This window comes from Podarcis tiliguerta (genome assembly GCF_965153285.1).
Source record: "Podarcis tiliguerta genome assembly, chromosome: 4".
In the NCBI taxonomy this organism is placed as follows: Eukaryota; Metazoa; Chordata; class Lepidosauria; order Squamata; family Lacertidae; genus Podarcis; species Podarcis tiliguerta.
The window spans coordinates 81,509,583-81,532,574 of NC_139537.1; the positions used below are offsets into that span (position 1 = coordinate 81,509,583).

General features: G+C 42.4%; 2 protein-coding genes across 15 annotated transcripts in view; one reads left to right on the forward strand and one right to left on the reverse strand.

The window, feature by feature from the left end:
* Positions 1-16,262, forward strand: part of STK24 (serine/threonine kinase 24) — a 38,451-nt gene extending 22,189 nt beyond the window's left edge. Inside the window, exons 4-11 of the mRNA XM_083437969.1 lie at positions 937-1,045; positions 1,239-1,396; positions 2,394-2,579; positions 4,323-4,468; positions 6,223-6,346; positions 8,005-8,073; positions 9,487-9,623; positions 10,485-16,262. Of these exons, the coding sequence (XP_083294095.1) occupies positions 937-1,045; positions 1,239-1,396; positions 2,394-2,579; positions 4,323-4,468; positions 6,223-6,346; positions 8,005-8,073; positions 9,487-9,623; positions 10,485-10,524 (969 nt within the window). The 3' untranslated portion in view covers positions 10,525-16,262. The remainder of the gene's footprint in view (positions 1-936; positions 1,046-1,238; positions 1,397-2,393; positions 2,580-4,322; positions 4,469-6,222; positions 6,347-8,004; positions 8,074-9,486; positions 9,624-10,484) is intronic.
* A 1,435-nt stretch (positions 16,263-17,697) lies between these two features.
* Positions 17,698-22,992, reverse strand: part of FARP1 (FERM, ARH/RhoGEF and pleckstrin domain protein 1) — a 188,097-nt gene continuing 182,802 nt past the window's right edge. For all 14 annotated transcript variants that reach the window (XM_083437656.1, XM_083437664.1, XM_083437660.1 and 11 more), the window contains exons 25-27: positions 21,433-21,540; positions 19,917-20,068; positions 17,698-18,297 (exon numbers count right to left, since the gene is read on the reverse strand). In XM_083437656.1, the coding sequence (XP_083293782.1) occupies positions 18,216-18,297; positions 19,917-20,068; positions 21,433-21,540 (342 nt within the window). In that variant the 3' untranslated portion in view covers positions 17,698-18,215. The remainder of the gene's footprint in view (positions 18,298-19,916; positions 20,069-21,432; positions 21,541-22,992) is intronic.

Sequence of the window (22,992 nt, forward strand, 5' to 3'; positions counted from 1 at the left end):
AGACTCACTTTTTCCCTCCTAAAAAGTAAGGGGAAATGTGTGTGCGTCTTATGGAGCGAATGCAGGCTGCACAGCTATCCCAGGAGCCAGAACAGCAAGAGGGATTGCTGCTTTCGCTGCACAGCGATCCCTCTTGCTGTTCTGGCTTCTGAGATTCAGAATTATTATTTTTTCTTGTTTTCCTCCTCCAAAAGCTAGGTGCGTCTTGTGGTCTGGCGCGTCTTATAGAGCGAAAAATACGGTATTTATTTGTTGCATTTATTTCCCACCCTCACTTTGATGATTCCAAGCCAGCTTCATGTAAGCCTCATTAATTTGTGCTAACTAACTTTAGTAAAAGGGTAAATTTATGTACCTGAACCATTAGTTCTTGGCTTAATAATACAGGAAAAAGTACTTTGATTGTGTCATTTGATTTTTATCGGAATAAATGCCCCATTCTTAATCATCTTCCTTGGATATTGAATAGGAAAACTGTGAGCCATGATCCGCTGTAATAAAATTGGAATAATGATGAGTGAGCAGAGGCCTCAAACGGCTCTGTCCTCCTAGAGCAGCCCAGTCAAACACAGAAAACTCCATAGGTGATTCAGTATTGAACTGATTATTGAATTGAGGGGAGCAGATTCCCTTCCAGCTGAATGCCTGATTCTTCGGCACCCTCCCTCCGATTCCTCGCAGCCTATCCCAGTTCCCAAGGGGAAAAGCTTACACCCAGAGTTGGCTAATGCCACTGTCTGAGAACATGAATGTGCAGAAATGGTCAAAATAAATACTTCTGTAGTTTTGTGTCGTTGCTGATTGCTCACGTTTTCTCCTCTATTGTGTATGAAGTGTCTAAAATTCTTGACTTCAGTTTCCCCACCCGCAAAGGTTTATCAGCTGTATTTGTGCGACATTTATCTTGGAAAAATAATCTGTTGTGTTTTCTCCTAGTTAGAACCAGGGTCTCTTGATGAAATCCAGATTGCTACGATATTGAGAGAGATTCTGAAAGGCCTTGATTATTTGCATTCAGAAAAGAAAATCCACAGAGATATTAAAGGTAAAACTTTGTAAGGTTTGTGTTTCAAACGCTTTGGGTTGGATCTAGTCTTAGCCATGGTTAGAGTAGACCCACTGAAATCTAATCACATAAGCTAGTCCTTATTTCTGTGGGTCCTTGACTAAGTCAACCTGTTTAGCTTAAACATTTGAACTCAACATTCTTTTTTTTTTAAAAAACCCCTATTTTCTAGCTGCTAATGTGCTGCTGTCTGAACAAGGAGAAGTCAAACTAGCAGATTTTGGTGTAGCCGGACAACTAACTGATACACAAATAAAGAGAAATACCTTTGTGGGTACACCGTTTTGGATGGCACCAGAAGTAATAAAGCAGTCAGCGTATGATTCAAAGGTAAGATTAAAGCAAGACTGTTTAGGGTTCAGAGTCGGGCCTGAAAATCTTTTCTTCTGTTGTCTTTGTTAGGTGAAATAATATTATTCTGCCATGCTGATCTTGAGAGACACACACACACACAGTGGTACCTTGGTACTCAAACGGCTTGGCTCCCAGACAAATCGGCTCCCAAACACTGTAAACCTGGAAGCCAGTGTTCCGGTTTGTGAACATTTTTCGTAAACCTAATGTCCGACGCGGCTTCTGCAGCTTCTGATTGAGTGCAGGAAACTCCTGCAGCTGATCAGAAGCTGCACCTTGGTTTTTGAACGGTTTCTGGAGTCAAACGGACTCCCAGAATGGATTAAGTTCGAGAACCAAGTACCACTGCATATTTTCTATATATAGGTTTGTATATATACTGTATGTTTTATTAACACTTATCACAGTACAATAAAAGACAAGCTAGTTACAAGCACACAGACACGTGCAAACACTCATACGAAGAGAGAGAATAAAAGAAGAAAGAAAAGATAGAAGAGATAAAAAGTACAGGATCCTCTCTCCCCAATATATCTTAACTTTTGTCCCATACTGAAAAGGACGTATCCTCCCAGCTCTCACCTGGGGGCATTCCTCTCTTCTCCCAGCCTCTCATCCTGAGAGATTTCTGCTTCCCTGTCTCTCACACAAGGACCTTCAGACTGTACATCATGCTGACATTTTCTTAGAAGGATTTACCTGGATCCCTTTTGTATAACCCTTATTGCTCACGCAGGTGTTTAGGATTATAATATTTCCAGAATTGTTATGTAAACGGGTTTGAAAAACAGACCGCTCATGTTTATTTTGAGTGCTTATTTCGAATACCTAAAATTAAGATGCAGAGGGAAGGGTGTGCTTGTTTAATGAATGATCGGTCAGTGAAATGAATGAAATGTTGCAGTTGGTTTCAACGAAAGCGCTCCCTTTTTGCCTCCCTCCTGCTGTAAGTAAGATGGCTTCTGTGTTACAGGCAGATATCTGGTCACTGGGCATAACAGCCATAGAGCTTGCGAAAGGTGAGCCTCCGCATTCAGAGCTGCATCCCATGAAAGTTCTCTTCCTGATCCCAAAGAACAACCCACCAACATTAGAAGGAAACTACAGCAAACCTCTGAAGGAGTTCGTTGAAGCCTGCTTGAACAAGGACCCAAGTTTTGTAAGTTGTTTCGGTTTTTCCACACCCCATATACCTTTGGTCAAGTTGCTTAACGCACATGTGGGAAAATGGAAGGCTGAACTGTCGATAACGTTTGAACGTTCTGTGTATTGTATATACTATTTTTGTGGAGCTTTATCGTGAAAATGTCTGCCTTTCTCCTTCCCATATTACATTTTAAAAAATTGATTACACATTGAATTTAGTAGTAATAATAATAATAATAATAATGTGGTACCTTGGGTTACATACGCTTCAGGTTACATACGTTTCAGGTTACAGACTCTGCTAACCCAGAAATATTACCTCAGGTTAAGAATTTTGCTTCAGGATGAGAACAGAAATCGTGCTCTGGCGGCACAGCAGCAGCAGGAGGCCCCATTAGCTAAAGTGGTGCTTCAGGTTAAGAACAGTTTCAGGTTAAGAACGGATCTCCGGAACGAATTAAGTACGTAACCAGAGGTACCACTGTAATAATAATAATGTTATTTGTACCTCACCTATCCAACTGGGTTGCCAAAGCATTTCATTCAAATCAGCCTCTTTCAGTTAAGATAAAGGAGAATTGAGAGGTTTTCTTTCAAATACAAAAATCTTCGCCAAAACCACGTTCATTTCATGTGGGTTTCACTTTGTCTATTCAGTCCACATTTTGTTCAGGCTGATGACAAACAGGTGTCACTTCCACAAAATCGTTTAGCTTTCTTATATTCTCTAGGATCAAAATATTTTGATGGAGGTTTACAAGCTACCTACATTTTAAGCTCTTTATAACTTTTTATGGCGTTTCCGTGTGCTGCTCTGGTTCGCCAGAAGCGGCTTAGTCATGCTGGCCACATGACCTGGAAGCTGTACGCCGGCTCCCTCGGCCAATAAAGCAAGATGAGCGCCGCAACCCCAGAGTCGGTCACAACTGGTCCTAATGGTCAGGGGTCCCTTTACCTTTTATACTACTGATTAGCAACTACTTTTGTCATGGAAGCACTTGGACAGGGCAAAGGGTTTCAGCCAATGTATTGACCACCTTCCTGTTGTGTGCAATGGTTGTTTCTGGAATGTGGAATAGGGAAACGCTTGATTGGCAGCTAGGGATTTAGGTAGCTGTGCATGTATTGCATTGACGAGTCTGTCTAAAAGTATCAATGAATCCATGCCTAAAGTCTACTATGGCTCATCTTTCCACCTATGTATATTATTAGTGAAATCTATATGCCAGGGGTCAGCAACCTTTTTCAGCCGTTGGCCGGTCCACCATCCCTCAGACCATGTGGTGGGCTGGACTATATTTTGAAAAAAACCCACGAATGAATTCTTATGCCCCACAAATAACCCAGAGATGAATTTTAAATAAAAATACACATTCTACTCATGTAAAAACACCAGGCAGGCCCCACAAATAACCCAGAGATGCATTTTAAATAAAAGGGCACATTCTACTCATGTAAAAACATGCTGATTCCTGGACCATCCACGGGTCGGATTTAGAAGGCGATTGGGCTGGATCCGCCCCTGGGCCTTAGGTTGCCTACCTCTGCTATATGCTGAGAAAGGAATAAAAGTAATACAGGAAAACTAAGCATTCATTAGCCGCAAATACACATTTCTTAGAATATACCAATGCCTGGTGTCTGTCTTCAGTAACTGTGTTTAGCATTTTGGTGGACTTCAGTTTCTTTTTCTAAGTTTTCGCCTCGTAAATCAGCTGAGGTGTATTAAGCAAAGCAACTTGCTTTTATTTTTAAGAGACCAACGGCAAAAGAACTGCTGAAGCACAAGTTTATAATACGGAATGCAAAGAAAACCTCTTACTTGACAGATCTTATCGACAGGCATAAAAGATGGAAGTCTGAGCAGAACCATGATAACTCCAGCTCCGAAGATTCAGATGGGTAAGCGTGAAAGAGGGAGAATACTGCAGATGCGGTGGGGCAAGCTTCAAAAAAACCCCAATATATCTTGGACCTACTCAAAATTAAACTGCTAAAAAGTACCGTAACTTTAAGAGTATAGTCGTACCTTGGATTCCAAATGCCTTGCGAGTCTAACTAACCCGAACGTCCGACGCGGCTTCCAATTGGCTGCAGGAGCTTCCTGCAGCCAATCAGAAGCCACGCCTTGGTTTCCAAACGTTTTGGAAGTCTAACGGACTTCTGGAACGGATTTCGTTCAACTTCTGAGGTACACCTGTATGTACATAATCCTTCCTTTTTCAATGTTTTGCGTAACCAGAAATAACTCTGGAGGAGCAGCCACCTGTTATCTGAAGTGTGGGAGGGAAAGTTTTAATTAAAGTTGGATTTTAGAAGTAAAAGAACTTGAGGACAGCAAGTAAGAGATCAAGACAAGGACTTTTTTTTAAGAGTGCAGTTCTTTGTTTTTTGGACTATTTGGGGCAGCATCATAGATAAATGAAACCGTGAGTGGGATTTGAGAAAGAATGATGAAAATAATTTTATCAAAGTTTTGTAATAGATAAGATGTGTGGGTTTTTTTTGTATAGTGCAGCAGGAAAGGTTGGGCGATAAAAACACCATGAAGATAAGAGTGGGAAGTCAACCTCTAAGGATTTATTCAGTTGGAAATTAAATTTTTTTTTAAACTGTTAATCTTAAGATTTGTTAATCTGGTTGTTCTTGCTTTTTTGTTTTTTCAAAAACTTAAAAATTAATCTCTCCCCCCCCCCCCCCCGAATGAAGTGTAGGAGTAATACTCTGAAGCAAGCATGCCCCAACCATGGCACCCTTGTGTATAAGAGAGCTGTAGGACAGAATTTAAAAAGTGCTGTTTACAAAGTCTACGTTGCTGAGATTGTGTTAAGGAGCCTTTCTGATAAACCTGAAGGGAGAAACTCACAGGGACAGATGTGATACACATGCACACTTTTTACATTTGTCTTGATTTCAGCTTGAATAGACAAAAAAATCCCTAAGAATGGAGTGTTATTGCCAAATTACCAAAACACACATGCTTTAGTTGGGCTTGTTGCATGCTGCTAAGATGTATAATGTCGTGGGACGCAGGTGGTGCTGTGGTCTAAACCACTGAGCCTCTTGGGCTTGTCAATCAGAAGGTCGACGGTTTGAATCCCTGCGACGGGGTGAGCTCCCATTGCTCAGTCCCAGCTCCTGTCAACTTAGCAGTTCAAAAGCATGCCAAAAGTGCAAGTAGATAAATAGGTACCGCTCCAGTGGGAAGGTAAATGGCATTTCCGTGCGCTGCTCTGGTTGCGCCAGAAGCTGCTTAGTCATGCTGGCCACATGACCTGGGAAAACTCTGCAGACAAACGCCGGCTCCCTCAGCCTATAAAGCGAGATGAATGCTGCAACCCCAGAGTCGCCTGCGAATGGACCTAACTGTCAGGGGTCCTTTACCTTTGCCTTTTAAGATTGTATAAATCCAGAAATCGATCATGGAGCAGATTTGTAATTTATGCAAGATGTAATAATTCTGGCGTCTAATTATTAAAAACCTAGTTCAGACCGCTTTTTCTTTCTATAAAAACTTAGAATTTTGGTGCTGGTGCTGGTTTAAAGTAATCACGTTTGAGTTTGCCAGTTTAGTTTTATTAACGGCCGATGACGATCATATGAATAATGTGATTGTTTTCTTTGCAATAACCCACGAAAAAACATTTGTGCTAAAGGGAAACAGATGGCCAAGCCTCGGGTGGCAGTGATTCAGGTGACTGGATATTTACAATCCGAGAGAAAGATCCCAAGAACCTTGAGAATGGAGCTACTCAGCTACACGAGTGGGAAAGGAACAAGGTATTTACCTATACTGGAGGAAACAAGAAACTGAAAGTATTTTAAGTAGCAATGAATGCTTTTCAGCTTTCATTACAGCTTACAGCTCTGACATGTCAGGTTTCAGGCTGTACCCTGTATGCAGTGTTTTTCTTGCTTAACAGGACTTGCTCTTCCTCTCTGTGCAGCCACAAAATTAGCTCCAGGAGGTGCCCTAAACCAGGGGTAGGCAACCTAAGGCCCATGGGCCACAAATGGCCCACGGGGGTTGTTAAACTGGCCCCCAAGTTGCCCGCTCGGCGAGTCTCCGCATGCTGCGCTAAACCGGCACAGCGCAGCGCGGGAACTCGCTTCTGCGGTGCCAAAAATCGCGTCTGCGCAGACGCCGGAAATTGTGTCTATGCAAACACCAAAAATCGTGGCTGTGTGCTCACACACACGAGCGATCCGGCCCATGGAGTCATCTCCACTGGAGTGAACTGGCCCAGGCGAGGTAAACCTTGCCGACCCCTGCCCTAAACTTTTTGGAGCAGTCGAGAAGGTGTGCAGAGGGCTGCAGGAGGAGAAGAGGTGGACGTTCTGTTGCACAAGCCTTTGTAACTCTCTGCACATTCAGAACTCAGTGTGCAGACTGCTAAGTATCGGTTCCATCGAAATTCCTGTGAAACAAAATGGGGTTGGGGAACCTCTGGCCCCTGGGCCAATTTTGACCCAGCAAGGGTCCCAGTTTGGCCTGAGAGGCAATTTCCCCCAAACCATGCCCACCTACCCCAGACCTGGCCTTATATGTGGTGTCAGATGTGGGGCAGATAGACACAGCTGGAACCTGATCGCACAGCCGATCCTTGCAGAAAGCAGCTTTGCCAGCCCTTCGGAAGTACAGAAAAAAGGGCTTTCAAAGCAGCAGTTTCCTGTGTGCTGTACTTCCCAAGTGCCAAGCATAGGGCTGGCAAAGCCCCTTTTGCTGTGGTTCCCCCGTGCCTGACAACCAACCGGGTGTTGGGCATTTGGGAAGAACAGTGAAAAAGGGGCTTTGCCAGATCTCTGGGACAAGTAGCTGGCAGATGGGATATTTTTAATGCTCTCCCTATCACAGAGTCTGTCTACCCAAACCTGTGATTGCTTTGTGCAATGCTGCATCTGATGATGATAGCCACTGTATTAGTGCCGCTGAAAGATATTCCTGGGTTGGCATGTGGCAGTGATGCAGCAGTTGTTTGCCATCCTCAGTGTGCCGGTTTACGCATTAAGCATGTGCACATGTGTTCCTGTAATGTCTTCCCTTGCTTTGTTTTATATTTTTGCAAATAGTAAACCAACTCCTTCCTGAAGTTTCATCAGATACATACTTCCCACCCACCTCAAATTTAACTTATTTGGTATTGCACATCTGAAATATTTCATAATCCTAAAGTACACTTTGCTACATAGTTAATTGTCTGTTTAACTACATTTCCTTGTTATTTGTAATAGAACTTTTGTTATGTGATATACAGAAGGAGTTCCACTTGTTCAAAATTGAATTTCAGCCTGCAATAATGCATTAATGAATTCTGGATGTATTTGTACTTGGAAGTGTGTGTTGCATAAAATGTAGAATATAGGAAAAGAATGAGAAAATGTTCAGTATATGTATCTCGCTTGATATATTATGGAATTCTTTATTTTTTCTCCCAAAGGAAAATACCATTCAAAGGCGTCCTTTATCTCGGTGCTTATCAACAATCATATCGCCATTATTCACAGAGGTAAATTTCCATCAGGTTCACCGTTTTCCAGTCAACGTGAGGACCACATTGCCTTGTGGTCAGCCTTCCTGGTTGGGGGGACTCATGCCCGTGGTGGGTGGGGCCAGATACAAAATGGGCGGAGCAAAATATATGATCCTCCCTTTTGTATAGTAGGCTACATTCCTGACATGCAAAAGTCTCTCTATATATGTACATTCCTCCCTCTTGGCAAGCTAGAGATGCTTTCGCCATTTAAGGAACCATTCCAGCCAGGCAAATACTTTCAGAGAGACTGTGGAGCCTGGCATGGTGAGGTTTGTGGTCTGGGTAGGAGAGGCAGGGCCTGGGGAAGCGTCCCAAGCAACAAATAGAGTCTATGTATTGTGGGTTAAACCATTGAGCCTAGGACTTGCAACTCTGGGGTTGTGGCGCTCATCTCGCTTTATTGGCCGAGGGAGCCGGCGTACAGCTTCCGGGTCATGTGGCCAGCATGACTAAGTCGCTTCTGGCGAACCAGAGCAGCGCACGAAAACGCCGTTTACCTTCCCACCTATGGTAGGAAGGTGGTGGTACCTATTTATCTACTTGCACTTTGTGCTTTCGAACTGCTAGGTGGGCAGGAGCTGGGATTGAGCAATGGGAGCTCACCCCGTCACGGGGATTCGAACCGCCAACCTTCTGATCTGATCGGCAAGTCCCAGGCTCTGTGGTTTACCCCACAGCGCCACCCGCGTCCCCCACAGCGCCACAGAGAAGCACCTTGTGGTGTGAGAGGCGCCAACCATTCCCCATAACACACACGCATGGCTGCTTTTTATATATTAGCTGTGTGTTCGATTCTGCAGTTTTTATTTTGCTGGGTTAAAACTGTTAACCACTCTGAGTCTTGGGCATGGAGCGGCAAATTCCTATTAGGAGACGAAAAAGGACTCTTTTCCCAACGAAAAGTTAGCCTAGTGACTCACTAAATGTGTTCGTTGCCATTAGAGGCAATTTATTTGTGCAGTAAAATTACTTTCCTTTTTTGGTTACTCCTGGTTACTTCTGTGAGTTCCTGATGCTTTTAAAGGGAACATATCGTTCAGGGAGGGAGATCAGGATGGGAATGTCTATTGTGCTGAAAATAAGGGACATGACCCTGCCATACATGTGTCTTCGTAGAATGTTGCCCTGCATTATGGCTCTTAAACCATGCATTTATAAGCAGTTGTCAAGTTAAAGCCCTGCTCATGCTTTTAGAGATCCCTATCTTCCTTAGCTGATATTTGCTTGATAACATACAATAGTTTCAATTTACGTTGTAGATCTCCATGCAGTCTGTAGACGTAAAGTGTGGTGGTAATTGCTTTTTAAAAAACTCTTTTGTTCATTTAGATTGTATATGCATTTCAAATGGTTACATGGCTAACACCCTTTTTAATTTTGATTCAGCTGAAAGAGCGGAGTCAAGCTTGCGGGGGGAACATGGGATCCATAGAAGAACTGAGAGAGGCTATCTATTTGGCTGAAGAGGCATGTCCAGGCATTTCAGATACCATGGTGACAGAGCTCGTGGAGAGGCTTCAGAGGTAAATAGTAAAGCCACCTAGCAGGAAACAGTATTATCCAATTCAGTGTGATTCCTTCAACATAAATGCATCAGTGGTATCCTAACTCACATGGCCAAAGCGTGTGAAACCTGAATTCTCTGCCAGAAGGAGATGTGATTTCTCCTAGCAGAAATCCCTGCTTGTTTGATCTCATGCTTATTAGGTAATATTGTATGATTTAGTAAGTGGGGTGACATTCCTACAATCAAGGATGTCATAGGGCATAAGTTATTAGGAGAACCATTGACTCTTTAATCTAAGGAATAGTCTTTAGTTATTCACTAATTTACTGTTTGCTATCAGATTGGAACCTTGGTTACTGAACGCTTTGGAAGTAGAACGTTTTGGCTTTCAAACGCCAACAACCTGGAAGTGAATGCTTCCATTTTTGAACGTGCCTTGGAAGTCGAATGGCTTCCGAGGCGGGTTGCTCCATTTTCCCCCAATGGATTTTGCCGACCTGCAATTGCGCCTCGGTTGTCAAAACGTTTCGGAAGTCGACCGGTCTTCCGGAACAAATTACGTTCGACAACCGAGGTTCCACTGTAGTGGCAGGTTTTAAGACATCCACAAACTCTGGATTTGAGCAAATGTCTTATGAGAGCATAGCAAATTGCAAAGAGTAAAATTACCAGAGCATATGAGGGGCAGGGGAGGGCCAACTGGGCACTTTTTAGAACAGCGTTTCCCAAACTTGGGTTTGTTTTGGATTGATTTTGGAATCTTCTGAGATTGCCTCCATCTCTAGAGCCATAGGCTTGAGAAGCATTATCTTAACTTGCCATCACAAAATAGCTTGATCACCGGTTTTGCTTTCATGACACCATTTCTCCCCCCCAGGTATTCAGTAACTGGAGGAGGAAGCACATCATCCCACTAAAGTATTGTTTTGTGGCGTTTGCTTGTTCGATGTGGCTCCTATAGGCACCTCCTCAAATGCTGGTCTGCCACTGTTGCTTTCAGTGGTGAGCTCTCCAGTATGTGGACATTCCTGAAGGTGCAGCAACACAAATGGACAACATAGCAAGGGCATTGTTTTTCAGCTCTGTATAGTTTTTTTTAAAGAAAAAACCAATAATGCACATATTCAAAGGAGGTATCTTTTTAAATTTCTGAGATGTATATTTAGGATTGCAGTTAGGAAACTAAAGCTATTGTGAAATCTCAGGTATCTTGCTTTAAGTCATTGGTCTTCAACTCAACGATCCAGATTCAGAAGCGATTTATGTCTCAATCTAAAAGTGGGCGCCCCAATGGTACGGCCACTGTTTTCTTTCAGGGTCTTATTTTAACAAAATGCATAAGATTGGGAGATGAAATAAAGGGGTGCGGCGGGGAATAAGTGGGTATCATATTTTAGGTTGGGATTTAAGATGGATCTCGGACCTGAACAAGTTGAAGACAACTGCTTTAAGTCGATGAATCTGTGAATTGGAAAACATACCATTGGCTCTGTGTACAGATTTGTATATAGTCACTTTTTTTACTCAAAACTTGCTCAATGTGCATATAGAATCCCTCTGTACAAATGGCCAAGTTCTCTGTAGATGATGCTAGTGAGGTAAATATTTTGGCAGGTCACAACTGATTATTGGCTTGCCTTTTGTTATATGAAATTTTCGAACCGTATGACAAGAGGTATGATTTGACCTTGTATTTGTAGGTCAAAAAGCTGTGCTATAAAAAATCTGGTTTGTACCTCAGATGCAAAGTTTGCTCTAGTTTTGTTACACGGTGTTATTCTTTTTATTAATCTAGAGTTGGGTTTCTAATCATGGTACGACATAGATTATTTCAGTTTCCTGAATCACTTGGTTTGAGGTTCTCTAATACTTGTTTGCTTTAGTGGTTGTTTTTTTTAATCAGTCTAAATTGTGCCAATCCAAAGTCTGAATTCAGTTTTATTAGGGTTTTTGTTTTTTTTAAAACTTCCTTGTAAAATCAGAACATCTCATACAACTAAATATTTTTCTCTCTCTTAAAACACCACTTAAGAGATTCTGGCTGGATAATGGCAATTTGTAAGATGGTGATCTTAAAAACAATATAAAATATATGAAGCTTATGTATATGAAAACTTTTAATCATGATCGTTGAGAGATACATTTGATTTAACTTGGTATCCAAGATCCATTGTTAAGGGGGAGAATACTTGAAATTTCATCAAAACTTAAAATAGATATTCTCACTGCTGTACTTTAGTTAAATATCTGTATATTTGCTTGTTACATCTTTTGTGGTTCATCTTCTGAACTCAGCCTCTTTTACAATGGGCAGAAATCAGTAGAATGTCAACATTTTGCCTGTTGGGAATATTTTTTTGTAAATGCTGTATAAATATCTGATAAGATATTCCATTGACTCTTATTTCTTTTCAAGGAATTCCTTGAGGTGAATGGAATACATCCGTGTGAAGATGTAGTTCTCAAGAATTATTAAAAGGGGCTAACAAAAGAAAATAGGTTGCTGACAATGACTTACATCACAATCCAACCATGTCTAGTCAGGAGCAAGTCCTATTGATTTCAGTGGGACTTGCTCCTAAGTAAAGGAGGGTAGGCTTGCAGCCTTAGTCAACATTTTTAATATTTCACAGTTCCGAGTGAACGTGAAATCTTTGTTTTAGTCTTCAATAATATTAAACACGTTAAAGTCCAACTCGGAACGTACCCTTTTGAGTCCAACCATGCCTGATCACACCTCGAGTGAGAACTTCCTATGCCATATGGACTAAAGATGAGCCAGGTGTGAAAATGCATTTCCAACACTTACACCATATTCTGCCTGCTAAAATGGTCTGATGTAAGCTGATTCTGCCACCGCCTCCTCTATAGGGCTGCCCCTAAGGCTCCCTGAAAAGACTTTCCTGAGGGTTGGAACGCTGTAATGATTGTGGTGTGCTGTGACACGAGGCACAAAGGGAAGGGGGGAATCTTGTAAAACAGAGAGGAGGTAACCTCTGGAAGTGAGGCCAGCCTGAACATATGAGGCGAGTACTGATGAAAAAGGGGCAACTTTCAGTCTGAAGAGGGTACCCTGTGGGAAAACTCCTCATACACAGTCTACATGGAGCCTAAGACCTAACAGCGTTTTCCAAATGGAGCTTCTAGAATTTGTAAACAAGCTGTTACTGTTAGAAAAATAATTGCAATTCACTTTGTTAGGAGTATTCACAGTTTGAGACTGAGGCAGAAAACTCTTTTGAAGATTTGGGCATTGGACTTCAAGAAACACCTTGACTGTGGCCTTTTTTTTTTTTAATTGGTAGGTTTTTTGCATAATTGGGCAGCTCTTGTACAAAGATGGCTTTTAACAGAGGTGTTTAGTTGAAGATTTGCTGAAAGATTTAGGGATTTGCACCCAATCGTATGCCTACTTACCCAAGTCCCACACTGAATTCAGTTGGATTTGCTCCCAAGTAAACATGCATAGGATTACAGAACAATAATTTTGGGGGGGTGAGGATGTCCAGTTGTGGTGTCCTGCTTATGCGATGGACTGTACTTTGGCGGGGCTTCTCCTCTTCCTATGCACCTCCAAAATTTGCTCGCAGGTGGGAGGCTGCAGGAGGGAAACTCCTGTTGCGTTTGATGTCATGACATTCGCTCTCACCCTTCGGTTAGAAGATAAAGTAAAATTGCAATTCTTTTCTGGTTATGATCAAATTGGGATTGTAGTTCCAAATCACCTCTCAAACTTTGCTATATGTTTTTTACTTTGGCCTTTTAAGTTAATGGGTGTCACGTTTTAAACCACGTATTAGAATTGTGCTCTTCTAGGGAAATGCAACATTGCAATGTATGCTTTCTGCATTTTCTATGTGCATGGTGTCAGCAGGGCCATTGGCTTGTGCTTCCTGGTGCCGATGGGAGTTGCACTTCAAAACCTCTAGAGAGCACCATTATGGGAAAGGCTGGAGTAGCTAATACAGCTTTTCATCCCTTGGCCAGGGGAGGTTTCGGTCTTAAAATATTCTTGCTAGTGAGCACCAAACACTTCCACAGTTACTCTAGAAATTCCCCACTTTTTCAAGATTTAGTATAATTAGGGCGCTAAGCGAGCTGTAAAAATAAACCCAAGTCTTTCGAACAAGAAAGGCTTCCTGTTTGTGTGGGTCGGGTCACTTTTCACATGTTTCGTTAGAAATCTGCTTCTCTTGCCGTTGCACTCTTGTAGTTGGGTGTAGGAGGTTAGGTGGCTGTTGTGTTGGTGCACAGAACTTCTGGTGAAATAGTGAAAGTCTCCTGTTTTCTGATTACGTGCCATGGGCTCTTTGGTTCCCCCAATAGTTGGTCGTTTTGGGAGTTGCATCTGGTCTTGTTTTGTTCTTAATCGTCATGTAGCGTTTTGTATTTTTGGTACCTTGCAGCACGGGCGTTTTTGTTAACATCTTTAGGGGAAGTTCGGAGGTTTATTCTTCTAGTTGTCCCCTCCATGCAGCACGCCCACCTCTGCTTACTGATTGGGGTGGGTAATGTGTGTCTTGGCTTTTCTACATAATGATTAACATGATTACCACTGCCATCACCCGTTTTTGAAGAGGAAGGATCACGGCAGCTGCAGGACTGTAGATCCTGAGACCTATTCCTACACCTCACCTTGCTGTAGCCATTGCAGAAGCATCTGAATTGGCCCCATGTTTTCTTGATAGACATTTGCTACTGAATTGAAGTTGCAAATGCACAGTGGGGAAAAAAGATTGGAAAAAGGATTGCCCCATGACACCTGAAAGATTTGTTGTCGTGTTTTCATTGGCTGGAGTCCTCTTGATCAGATGCATGTAGGATTATCAGTTAGCAGGTGCACATACATGTAACCAGTGTGCCCAAACGTAAGAGATACCAGGTCTGGAAAACCCCTGGCGGTGGGTCTTGTATCTGTTTGGATTCTGCACTTTCATCTGCCTCTCGTGTTTCGTGACCTTTTGGCGCCACTGATTACAACTTTTCTTTGGTACTTGTGTGCCTCTAGATGACCCTTTATGTATCTGATAAAGTAAACACTGCCGTAATCAATTTAAAGCAGCAGCGTAGGATTTAAACTTTTGTAAATAAGAAATCCACAAATATTTTGAAACAGAGAATTTTCCACTTCTAAAAACATGTTGTTCTGTAAAATTAGTAAAATAATAAACAGATACAGAACTAGTTAACTTATGCAGTATCAAGAGTTGAAAATATTATTATTATTATTTTAGGTACGATCCCTTGGGAGAATGCATGCATATATAATATAAACACATAGTTTTTGGGTGTGCAGAAAATTAGCGTTGACAGGTTTCAGTGCCTTCCCCTAAAACTTAAACCATGTGAGGTGATATATGCTATTAAGTCACAAATAATTTTTATTGGAATATTTTATGTAAACCTTTGAATTTGTTCCGGCTATGACATTTAAACACATTTGCTTTATTGACTCCCCACCCAATATTTCACTTAATACTTTGGGCTGTTGGGGGAAAAACTGTGATATTTATACAGCACATAAAAATCATCTCCTTTTACTCAAAATGTAAATTAAACATGCTAAAGCAGATCTCCATCAATTTAGGGCATCAGAAAGTTCTCTGGAAATTCCCCCCCCTGGAAAACCTAATTGAAAGTCTTCCAGTAGACATACATCACTAAGAACATAGGACGTTGCCTTATACTGACTCGGATCATTAAGTCTGTCTAGCTCAGTATTGTCTATATCAGGGTTGGGGAGCCTGCAGTCCTCCAGAGGTTTTTGGAACAGCTCCTCATATCATCCCTGACCAATGGCTCTGCTGGCTGGGGCTTATGTACTTCCAATAACTTCAGGAGGGCCTAAGGTTCCCTCCCCCAGATTGCATTGTTCCAGAGGTTGTTTTTCCCCCTGCCCTACCTGTAAATGCCAGGGATTGAACCCGTGACCTTTGGGCACGCAAAAACGTGTGCTTTGCCCTACGTGGTCCAGGAGACCTTACGCCACAATAAATCCATGTGAGATGTGACAGTACTGTGTTTGCTGCAGCAGGCTTAAGGCAGCTACCCCGTCTGAATCCGTTACAGTAAAGCGGAGTTTATCTTTAGTTCATAAGCAAAAGGTACAGTAAACAGACACTGGACATCTTTCTGTATAAAATCGGTTTTGGTGAGGAAGGCAGACCTTAACATATCAGGCCAGGGTATCTATTAACCAAGTACATGCTAAGGATATGTTGCGTATAATAAGGAGGAATCACTTGGCTAAGGAATTTGCCCAGGTGGTTACTGCCGCCCTCAGCATGTGTTGGATTCTTTTTACAGGTAATTAAAAGAATTTCCTGGTTGGATCAGATCAAAACCTAGTCCAAAGCCATCTGCCTCTAGGAAATACACAAGCACAGCAATCTGTTGATAACTAGCCGTTCTCCTCCCTCCCCCGAGTGTCTGGTAATTGGGTATCTATTGTCTCTGTACATGGAGGTCTCATTTTTAGCTATTGTGAGGAAATACCCAATGAATAGCCCCCCCTTATCCTTTTATCAAATTCTATTTTCTTCTGTAATGCTGTTCTCTATTTATAAGCCTGTATAAAAATTGCTTATGGTCACACATCAAGCTGTTCTTCAACTCCTTGTATGTTACATGACACAGAAATAAAGAAACGCAACAATTTTGGGTGTGTGAGTGTGTTTATGGGCAACATTATCTAGGAAAACAGTTTCCAGTAGTTTAAGGAACACGGGGAGAGAAGGGACATTCAAAGCAGCTCATTTATATGTGCATCTGAGAATTTTGAAACTTTATAGCCGCGATGCGCAGGAATTTTACTTATATACAGGTAAATATACATTAATTTGTGGTTGTTTGTTCCTGTAGGTTGCTGTCATATGAGAAGGTAAGAAACGATACTTGTCTAAATTAGGTGGAAGTGGTAAACCCAGCACTAGGGGAAGGTGAGAGGTTCACACATAGCACAATTACAAATTGCAACTCGATGTCCCTTGCCTTGCACTCCTGGGGTGTATGTTGGTTGTTTTTGTTATACTGGAAGATGGTGCCCAGTTAACCTGGACTGAATAGCTTGCAGGCATGTTTACAAGACAGTCACTCTATTAGTTATGCTAAATTAGCATGTATAGATTGAAAGTACAGTGGTGCCTCGCAAGACTAAATTAATTCGTTCTGCGAGTTTTTTCGTCTTGCGAAGCACCAATGTGTATTGACGGTTTCCCATAGGAATGCATTGGCGGTTTTTAAAAAAAGGCGCAAGACGTTTCGTCTTGCGAAGCAAGCCCATAGGGAAATCCTTCTTGCGAAGCAACTCAGAAAACGAAAAACTCTTTTGTCTTGCAAGTTTTTCGTCTTCTGAGGCATTTGTCTTGCGAGGTACCACTGTAGTAAATAGCAAGATCAAACTTCGTTGGTTTTGTTATTCCCTAAAGGAATACCACTGGCAAGTCATGTATTTTGGCATTTCGTAAAAATGAGATTTTCGGTCTTCAAGATTTCAGCATCATACTGTTTTTTAAAGTAGGGGTAGAGAAATTTGACAGATTATTACCTTAAAACTATTGGGTTCTTTAAGACGTTGATATACTTCATTCCCTTTTCCAGTAAGCTACAATCTGAACCGTTTTTGCACATTGTGAAAAGGGCAAATGTTGCGCTTTCCAGCTGGGCTACATTTGATAAAAACATTTAAGGATGTTGTGTCTAATTGCTTTCAAATGTATATACACAAAATGTGGATTGGTTTCTAGTAGCATTTCTAAATAAAGGTGTGGAAACATACCCCACGAGAGAGAGAAAACGATTCTTCCAAAACTCACATCTGTTACTGTCTTTACTGAACCTTAAATTACTGCCACAATTCTTGTACCAGACAGCTGTTGACATGTTAGACCAGCTTTCAGATTCCCCTTCTCAACCTTCACAGGACATCAGTGTTCTAAATATTGCACAGGTTAATCATGTAAACTGTTCACCTTGCAGAATTTTATGTACTGGAACATAATTTGTGCCATGGAAGAGTAGAGAGAACCTTCCGACCATATTTGAAGCAAATGCTCTCCGCTTCTGGTAAGATGAAATGAGCAGTCTACAGCCTTGCTTGGTAACTTTAATTTTTAGAAGTAAAATGTGTAGAAACACTGAATAATGTAATTAAAATTACCCCTCCTTGCTTTGAGACTGCCCCTTATGAACATTTGAAGGCTGTTAATTGCATACATAGGAAATACATTTCTTTTTAAAAATGGCAGTTTACTAATTAATCACTTTGAGGGGTTTGTCTGAAAGAAAAGGCATTTTGCTTCCCAAAAATTCTATTATTTCTGGTGCAAATCTTTGAGGCAAGGAAATCGTCTTTTGGCACTCCAAGGACAATATTTTAATACTGGCACAAGCTATAAAAAAAAAAACCACACCAAAGGACAAATACAAGACAGTCACTTGGCCGATAATAGTAAACAACCCTGCTTGAGGCAATATTACAAAAAGCTGCTCCAGAACAAGTTTTTTAAAAAACGAATTTATGTTTTTACTGAACTTTAAAAGGAGAAAGAATTCAAATGTCCTCTAGAAAAGCAGCAATTGTTGGAATGAACAATTTGGAGTTCAGTCATCAATAAGCATGGGATTCCTCGTGACTTAAAACGTGGATGCGCGAGGCTGGACTAGTGGCACTTCGGATCACCTCCATCCATCTAAGCGATACAAAAACAAAAACAAATACTTAATACAGTGCATTTCCCCTTAAGATATGGTTGTGTGCCTTTTAACGCATGAAATACAGTGGTACCTCGGGTTAAGTACTTAATTCGTTCCGGAGGTCCATTCTTAACCTGAAACTGTTCTTAACCTGAAGCACCACTTTAGCTAATGGGGCCTCCTGTTGTTGCTGCTGCGCCGCAGAAGCACGATTTCTGCTCTCACCCTAAAGCAAAGTTCTTAACCGGAGGTACTATTTCTGGGTTAGCGGAGTCTGTAACCTGAAGCGTATGTATCCCGAGGTACCACTGTATTGTACAACACTGTATTGTACAACACTGTATTGTACAACACTGTATTGTACAACACGCACACACCTCAAGTATTTTAATCCAGTGGGATACAGTCATACTTCGGGTTACAGATGCTTCAGGTTGCGTTTTTTCAGGTTATGGACTGCCGAAACCCGGAAGTACCAGAATGGGTTACTTCTGGGTTATGGCGGTCGTGCATGTGCAGAAGAGCAACCTGCGTGTGCGCAGACGTGGGTTGCGAACGTGCATCCTGCACAGGTCACATTCGCAACCAGAGCATCCACTGTATTTTTGTGCTCATTCCTAGATGCCTCTATTTATAGCACGGAGTGGGGACTTGCCGTATTTTTCGCCCTATAGGACGCACTTTTTCCCCTCCAAAAATGAAGGGGAAATGTGTGTGCCTCCTATGGGGCGAATGCAGGCTTTCGCTGAAGCCTGGAGAGCGAGAGCGGTCAGTGCACACCGACCCCTCTCGCTCTCCAGGCTATAGGAAGCTATCCGCAAGTCTTGCAAGCCCGGTGGGAGGTCCCGCGGGCTCGCAAGGCTTGCGGGCAGCAGCCTGCAGCCCAAAAGCTCGGGGGACAGCGGGGAGGCGCAGCGCCGCCACCTCGCTATTCGTCGACCTGGTCTGGAGGCTGGCGGAGAAGCAAGCTTGCTTCTCCCCCCTGCCAGCCCCACAGATTCGGGGGATAGCGGGGAGGCGGAGCACCACCACCCCGTTATTCCCCAACCTGATCTGGAGGTTGGCGGGGGGGTGGAGAAGCAAGCTTGCTTCTCCTCCCCGCCAGCCCCACAAGCTCGGGGGACAGAGGGGCAAGCCGCTGCCCCACGGAGGCTAGAGAGGCTGTCCCTGAAGGCAGACGGAGCGCTCCGTCTCCCTCTTCTAGCTTGGGGATGGCTGCGCAAACCTGGGGGGGAAATAAAATTTGTTTTCCTTGATTTCCCCCCCAAAAAACTAGGTGCGTCCTATGGGCCGGTGCGTCCTATAGGGCGAAAAATACGGTACATACATACATTTAATACCATAGACCACTGGTTCTCTTAACTTTTTTCCTCTGGCCCACACTGATCAAGCCACACTGTATTTTTCATTGATGGGGAAACACAAAGAAACAACTCCAAGCAGTGCCTGATTTATAACACAAAACAACAACTACTTTATAATAGTAGTTGTGTGTTTATGTTATAGCTCATGGGACATCCATAAGGTGTAAAACAAGGCAGCTGAATGAATAATTCTGCCTTGCAGTAAAGAATTAAAAATCAATGACATTTCAGCTCACGGAAAACTGACATACCTTTCAAACGTGTATTCGCTCTCCGCCCTGAAATAGTACACATGGGATTTGAAGTGTAGCTTAAAGACATAGTCTTTATGAATGTTCTCAGACTCGGAAGGAATGGTAAGAGAGTAGCCCAGCAGAGGGAGGCTAGCTAAAGGATGATTGTCCTAAAAACAAGAGAGAAATCGTTCACCAAACGGATCATCCCCCCAGAAGTCACTTCTCTTTATCCAGAATACTGTGTCCCCACAATTTTCACTCATTCTTGGGACCTAAACAGAAAATGCCTCTCATATATGGCCCTGGTAGACTCACAGCTGGGAGGGACAAGAAGCATCTGGGTGCAAATCCAAAAGCTACAGTCTTCCTCATCAGATTGGCACTATTTGAAGTGAGTGACTCAAAGGCCCTTCAAAGCTCCAGCCAGCAGGTGGTTTGTTTTTGTGTGTGTGTGTGTGTGTGTGTGTGTGTGTGTGTGTGTCCCTTTCTTCTGGCTCCTCTGATCCCCTAGATCAGTGATGGCCAAACTTCTTGGCCTTCCAGCAGTTTTGGGACTACAACTCCCATCACCCCTAGCTAACAGGACCAGTGGTCAGGGAATGATGGGAATTGTAGTCCCAAAACAGCTGGAGGGCTAAGTTTGGCCATCACTGCCCTAGATGGATGCTGTGAAGTGAGTCTGCGTGGAAACGTGTCTCATGGGGTGTGGGGACTATTCACAAGAAGGCTGCATCCCTCTCCCTCTACCCCAAGTAGCGTGTCATCCTATTATTAATCAATTTCTTACCTCACCCAAGGCGAAGGTGTGTGTGTGTGTATGACAGCAATTTAAAAGTCGTGTTAAAAATAAAAATAAAAAATAAAGCACATACCCAGGTGGGAATCTGTCAGTGCTCTTTCTGAACAGGGCAAATGGACCCAAAAGCCTTGCCAATCTCCACCCACAGTGGCCAGTCCACTATGAGTGTGCTAATTCCCTTGATTTTCTATATACACCTGTCTGCACCAATTTCAATAGTCATTTTACTTCTCAGCAAAAATATACCTCCCCAAAAATATACCTCTCTGAGGGGGTGGAGTCAGCTGACATAATCCAATGCCTAAGCCAATACCTTTTCACTTGCTGTAATCAATAAAGTTGTGGCCTTTTCTTGCCCATTAACCTTATATCACGTGTCCTTGTGTATTCATTCCACTTTGGGGGGATCGGGTCCTCGAACCACAAGATGATATCTACCACCACACCTGAGGCAGCAAGCCAGATTAGGGAACCAGAGGCTGCTCCTGAACATCTGCCTAAAGCAGTTGCCTCATTAATATTAGAGTTGAGCCTGATCCTAGTTAAGCATTTTCAACTTTTCTCTCCATGCATGGAAGAACTTTGTATCCATGAAGTTCACAAAAGCTTCAATTGTCTCTGCAAATGCATCCTTTGCAACAATCAACAGTGCATAGCAAGGAACTTTTTTTTGTAATGTGTGAACAGTTAACAGCTATATTCATCTCTGACTTCCATCCACCAGTTACTTACCTGGTGGGATTTGTAGAAAAACATGCAGAAATTGGTGAATACCACCCAGAGCTTCTGCCAGCCATTGCTGTTTTTGAACTTTCTCAAAAGGTTTCCGGAGAGTTGGTTCTGAAAATGAAGAGAGATAGTGCAGCAAACTTGAGTTAAGTCATACGCAGATGGAAAAACAGGCTGGTGGAAAACAGGCAAGCCTCATGTAAAATCATACTTTTCTAATTGAAACTGGCTGACTTTTTTCTCCATTGGTCATTTACCAGGATTAAGAGTTCCAGATTCAGAATTCCCTATCATTCTTTAAATGAGGCTTGCTTGTAAATTGATTTTCTAAGGAAAGAAACCATCTGCTGTTACCTCATTCCAGGAAGAAGTTCTATATCTATATATCTATATTGGGGTGGGAGAGTGTTAGCTTTAATATTATACCAATTTAGCAACCTTGTTACGGGAACAGGCATCTCTGCACAAATGATTTAAGTCCTGCACACAAGCGCAGATGTTTAAAATTACTAGGAAAAACGAAAGCACATCCTTTAATTAACTGAGAGCATCAGATATAATGCATGAACAAATAACCCTAGGAAATAGGCTCCCCCCCACCTTGCAGGTCTGGAACAGTTTTACTCTTGAGGAAAAACCTGGAGCCTGGACTGTGGTGTCATCAATTATAAGGGTTTTGGCTGAGGTATGAATGTAATAAATGAGCAGGTTAAGTTGGCAGTCTTCAGACATAAGCACCTGTAAACTTCCTCTCTGGGAAGGAAGGGGAAAATTGACAGCTAATTTGAGGGATGGCGTTCTGTTGGACGCAAAAATTCAATTTGTTTTGGTGAGTAGGATATACCGAAGTTTTTATCCAGAATCCTAAGATTCACCAAGCAGGGCTGTGTGTAAAATGTTCAGGGCTGTGTGAACTTGCGCAATGAATTAAGGACAGGGTGCCACTGTGAACATGCTCAGTCCTGGACAAAAACTTGGGTCTAGTTCCCTCCATCCTTGCCCCAAAGCCTTCTTTGTTTCATAGCCTAATCTGGCTTTTACTTGTTGCGATGGTTAGGGATTTGGGAGTCCAGAGAGCTTTGCCAATCTGCTGTAAGTCACACAGAGATCACCCGCTGGATCCCGGCCTGCCTTCTGCCCACCCCCAATTTAACTGATGTGCTTTGACAAAGGAGTGATAAACACACGTTTCAACTTGAAAATATTCACTGCCTCTGCTCCAAGTGGAATATATTAACCATTGCTGATATATTTTATTCTGCTTCTGGTTTAATAACATAATAAGCTGTCTCCACTAGAATTTGCCAAAGGGACAGACAAACAGAATGTACCCCATATCACCAGCAATTATAGCAGTGAACCGGTAAGGTGGTTTTTATTTTATTTAGAAACCAGCTGAATTCTGAAAACCTGGCAGGGTGTTGAGTATGCTGGAGTACAAAAAGTGCCTGTTCTCCTTTTACTGTTCCTAATTTCTGTTTCGGTTACCTCAGCACTTTGGAGGGTATCATAAACGGACAGGCTTTGCTTTCGGTACCAGCAGACATATGAAATGGTAACAGG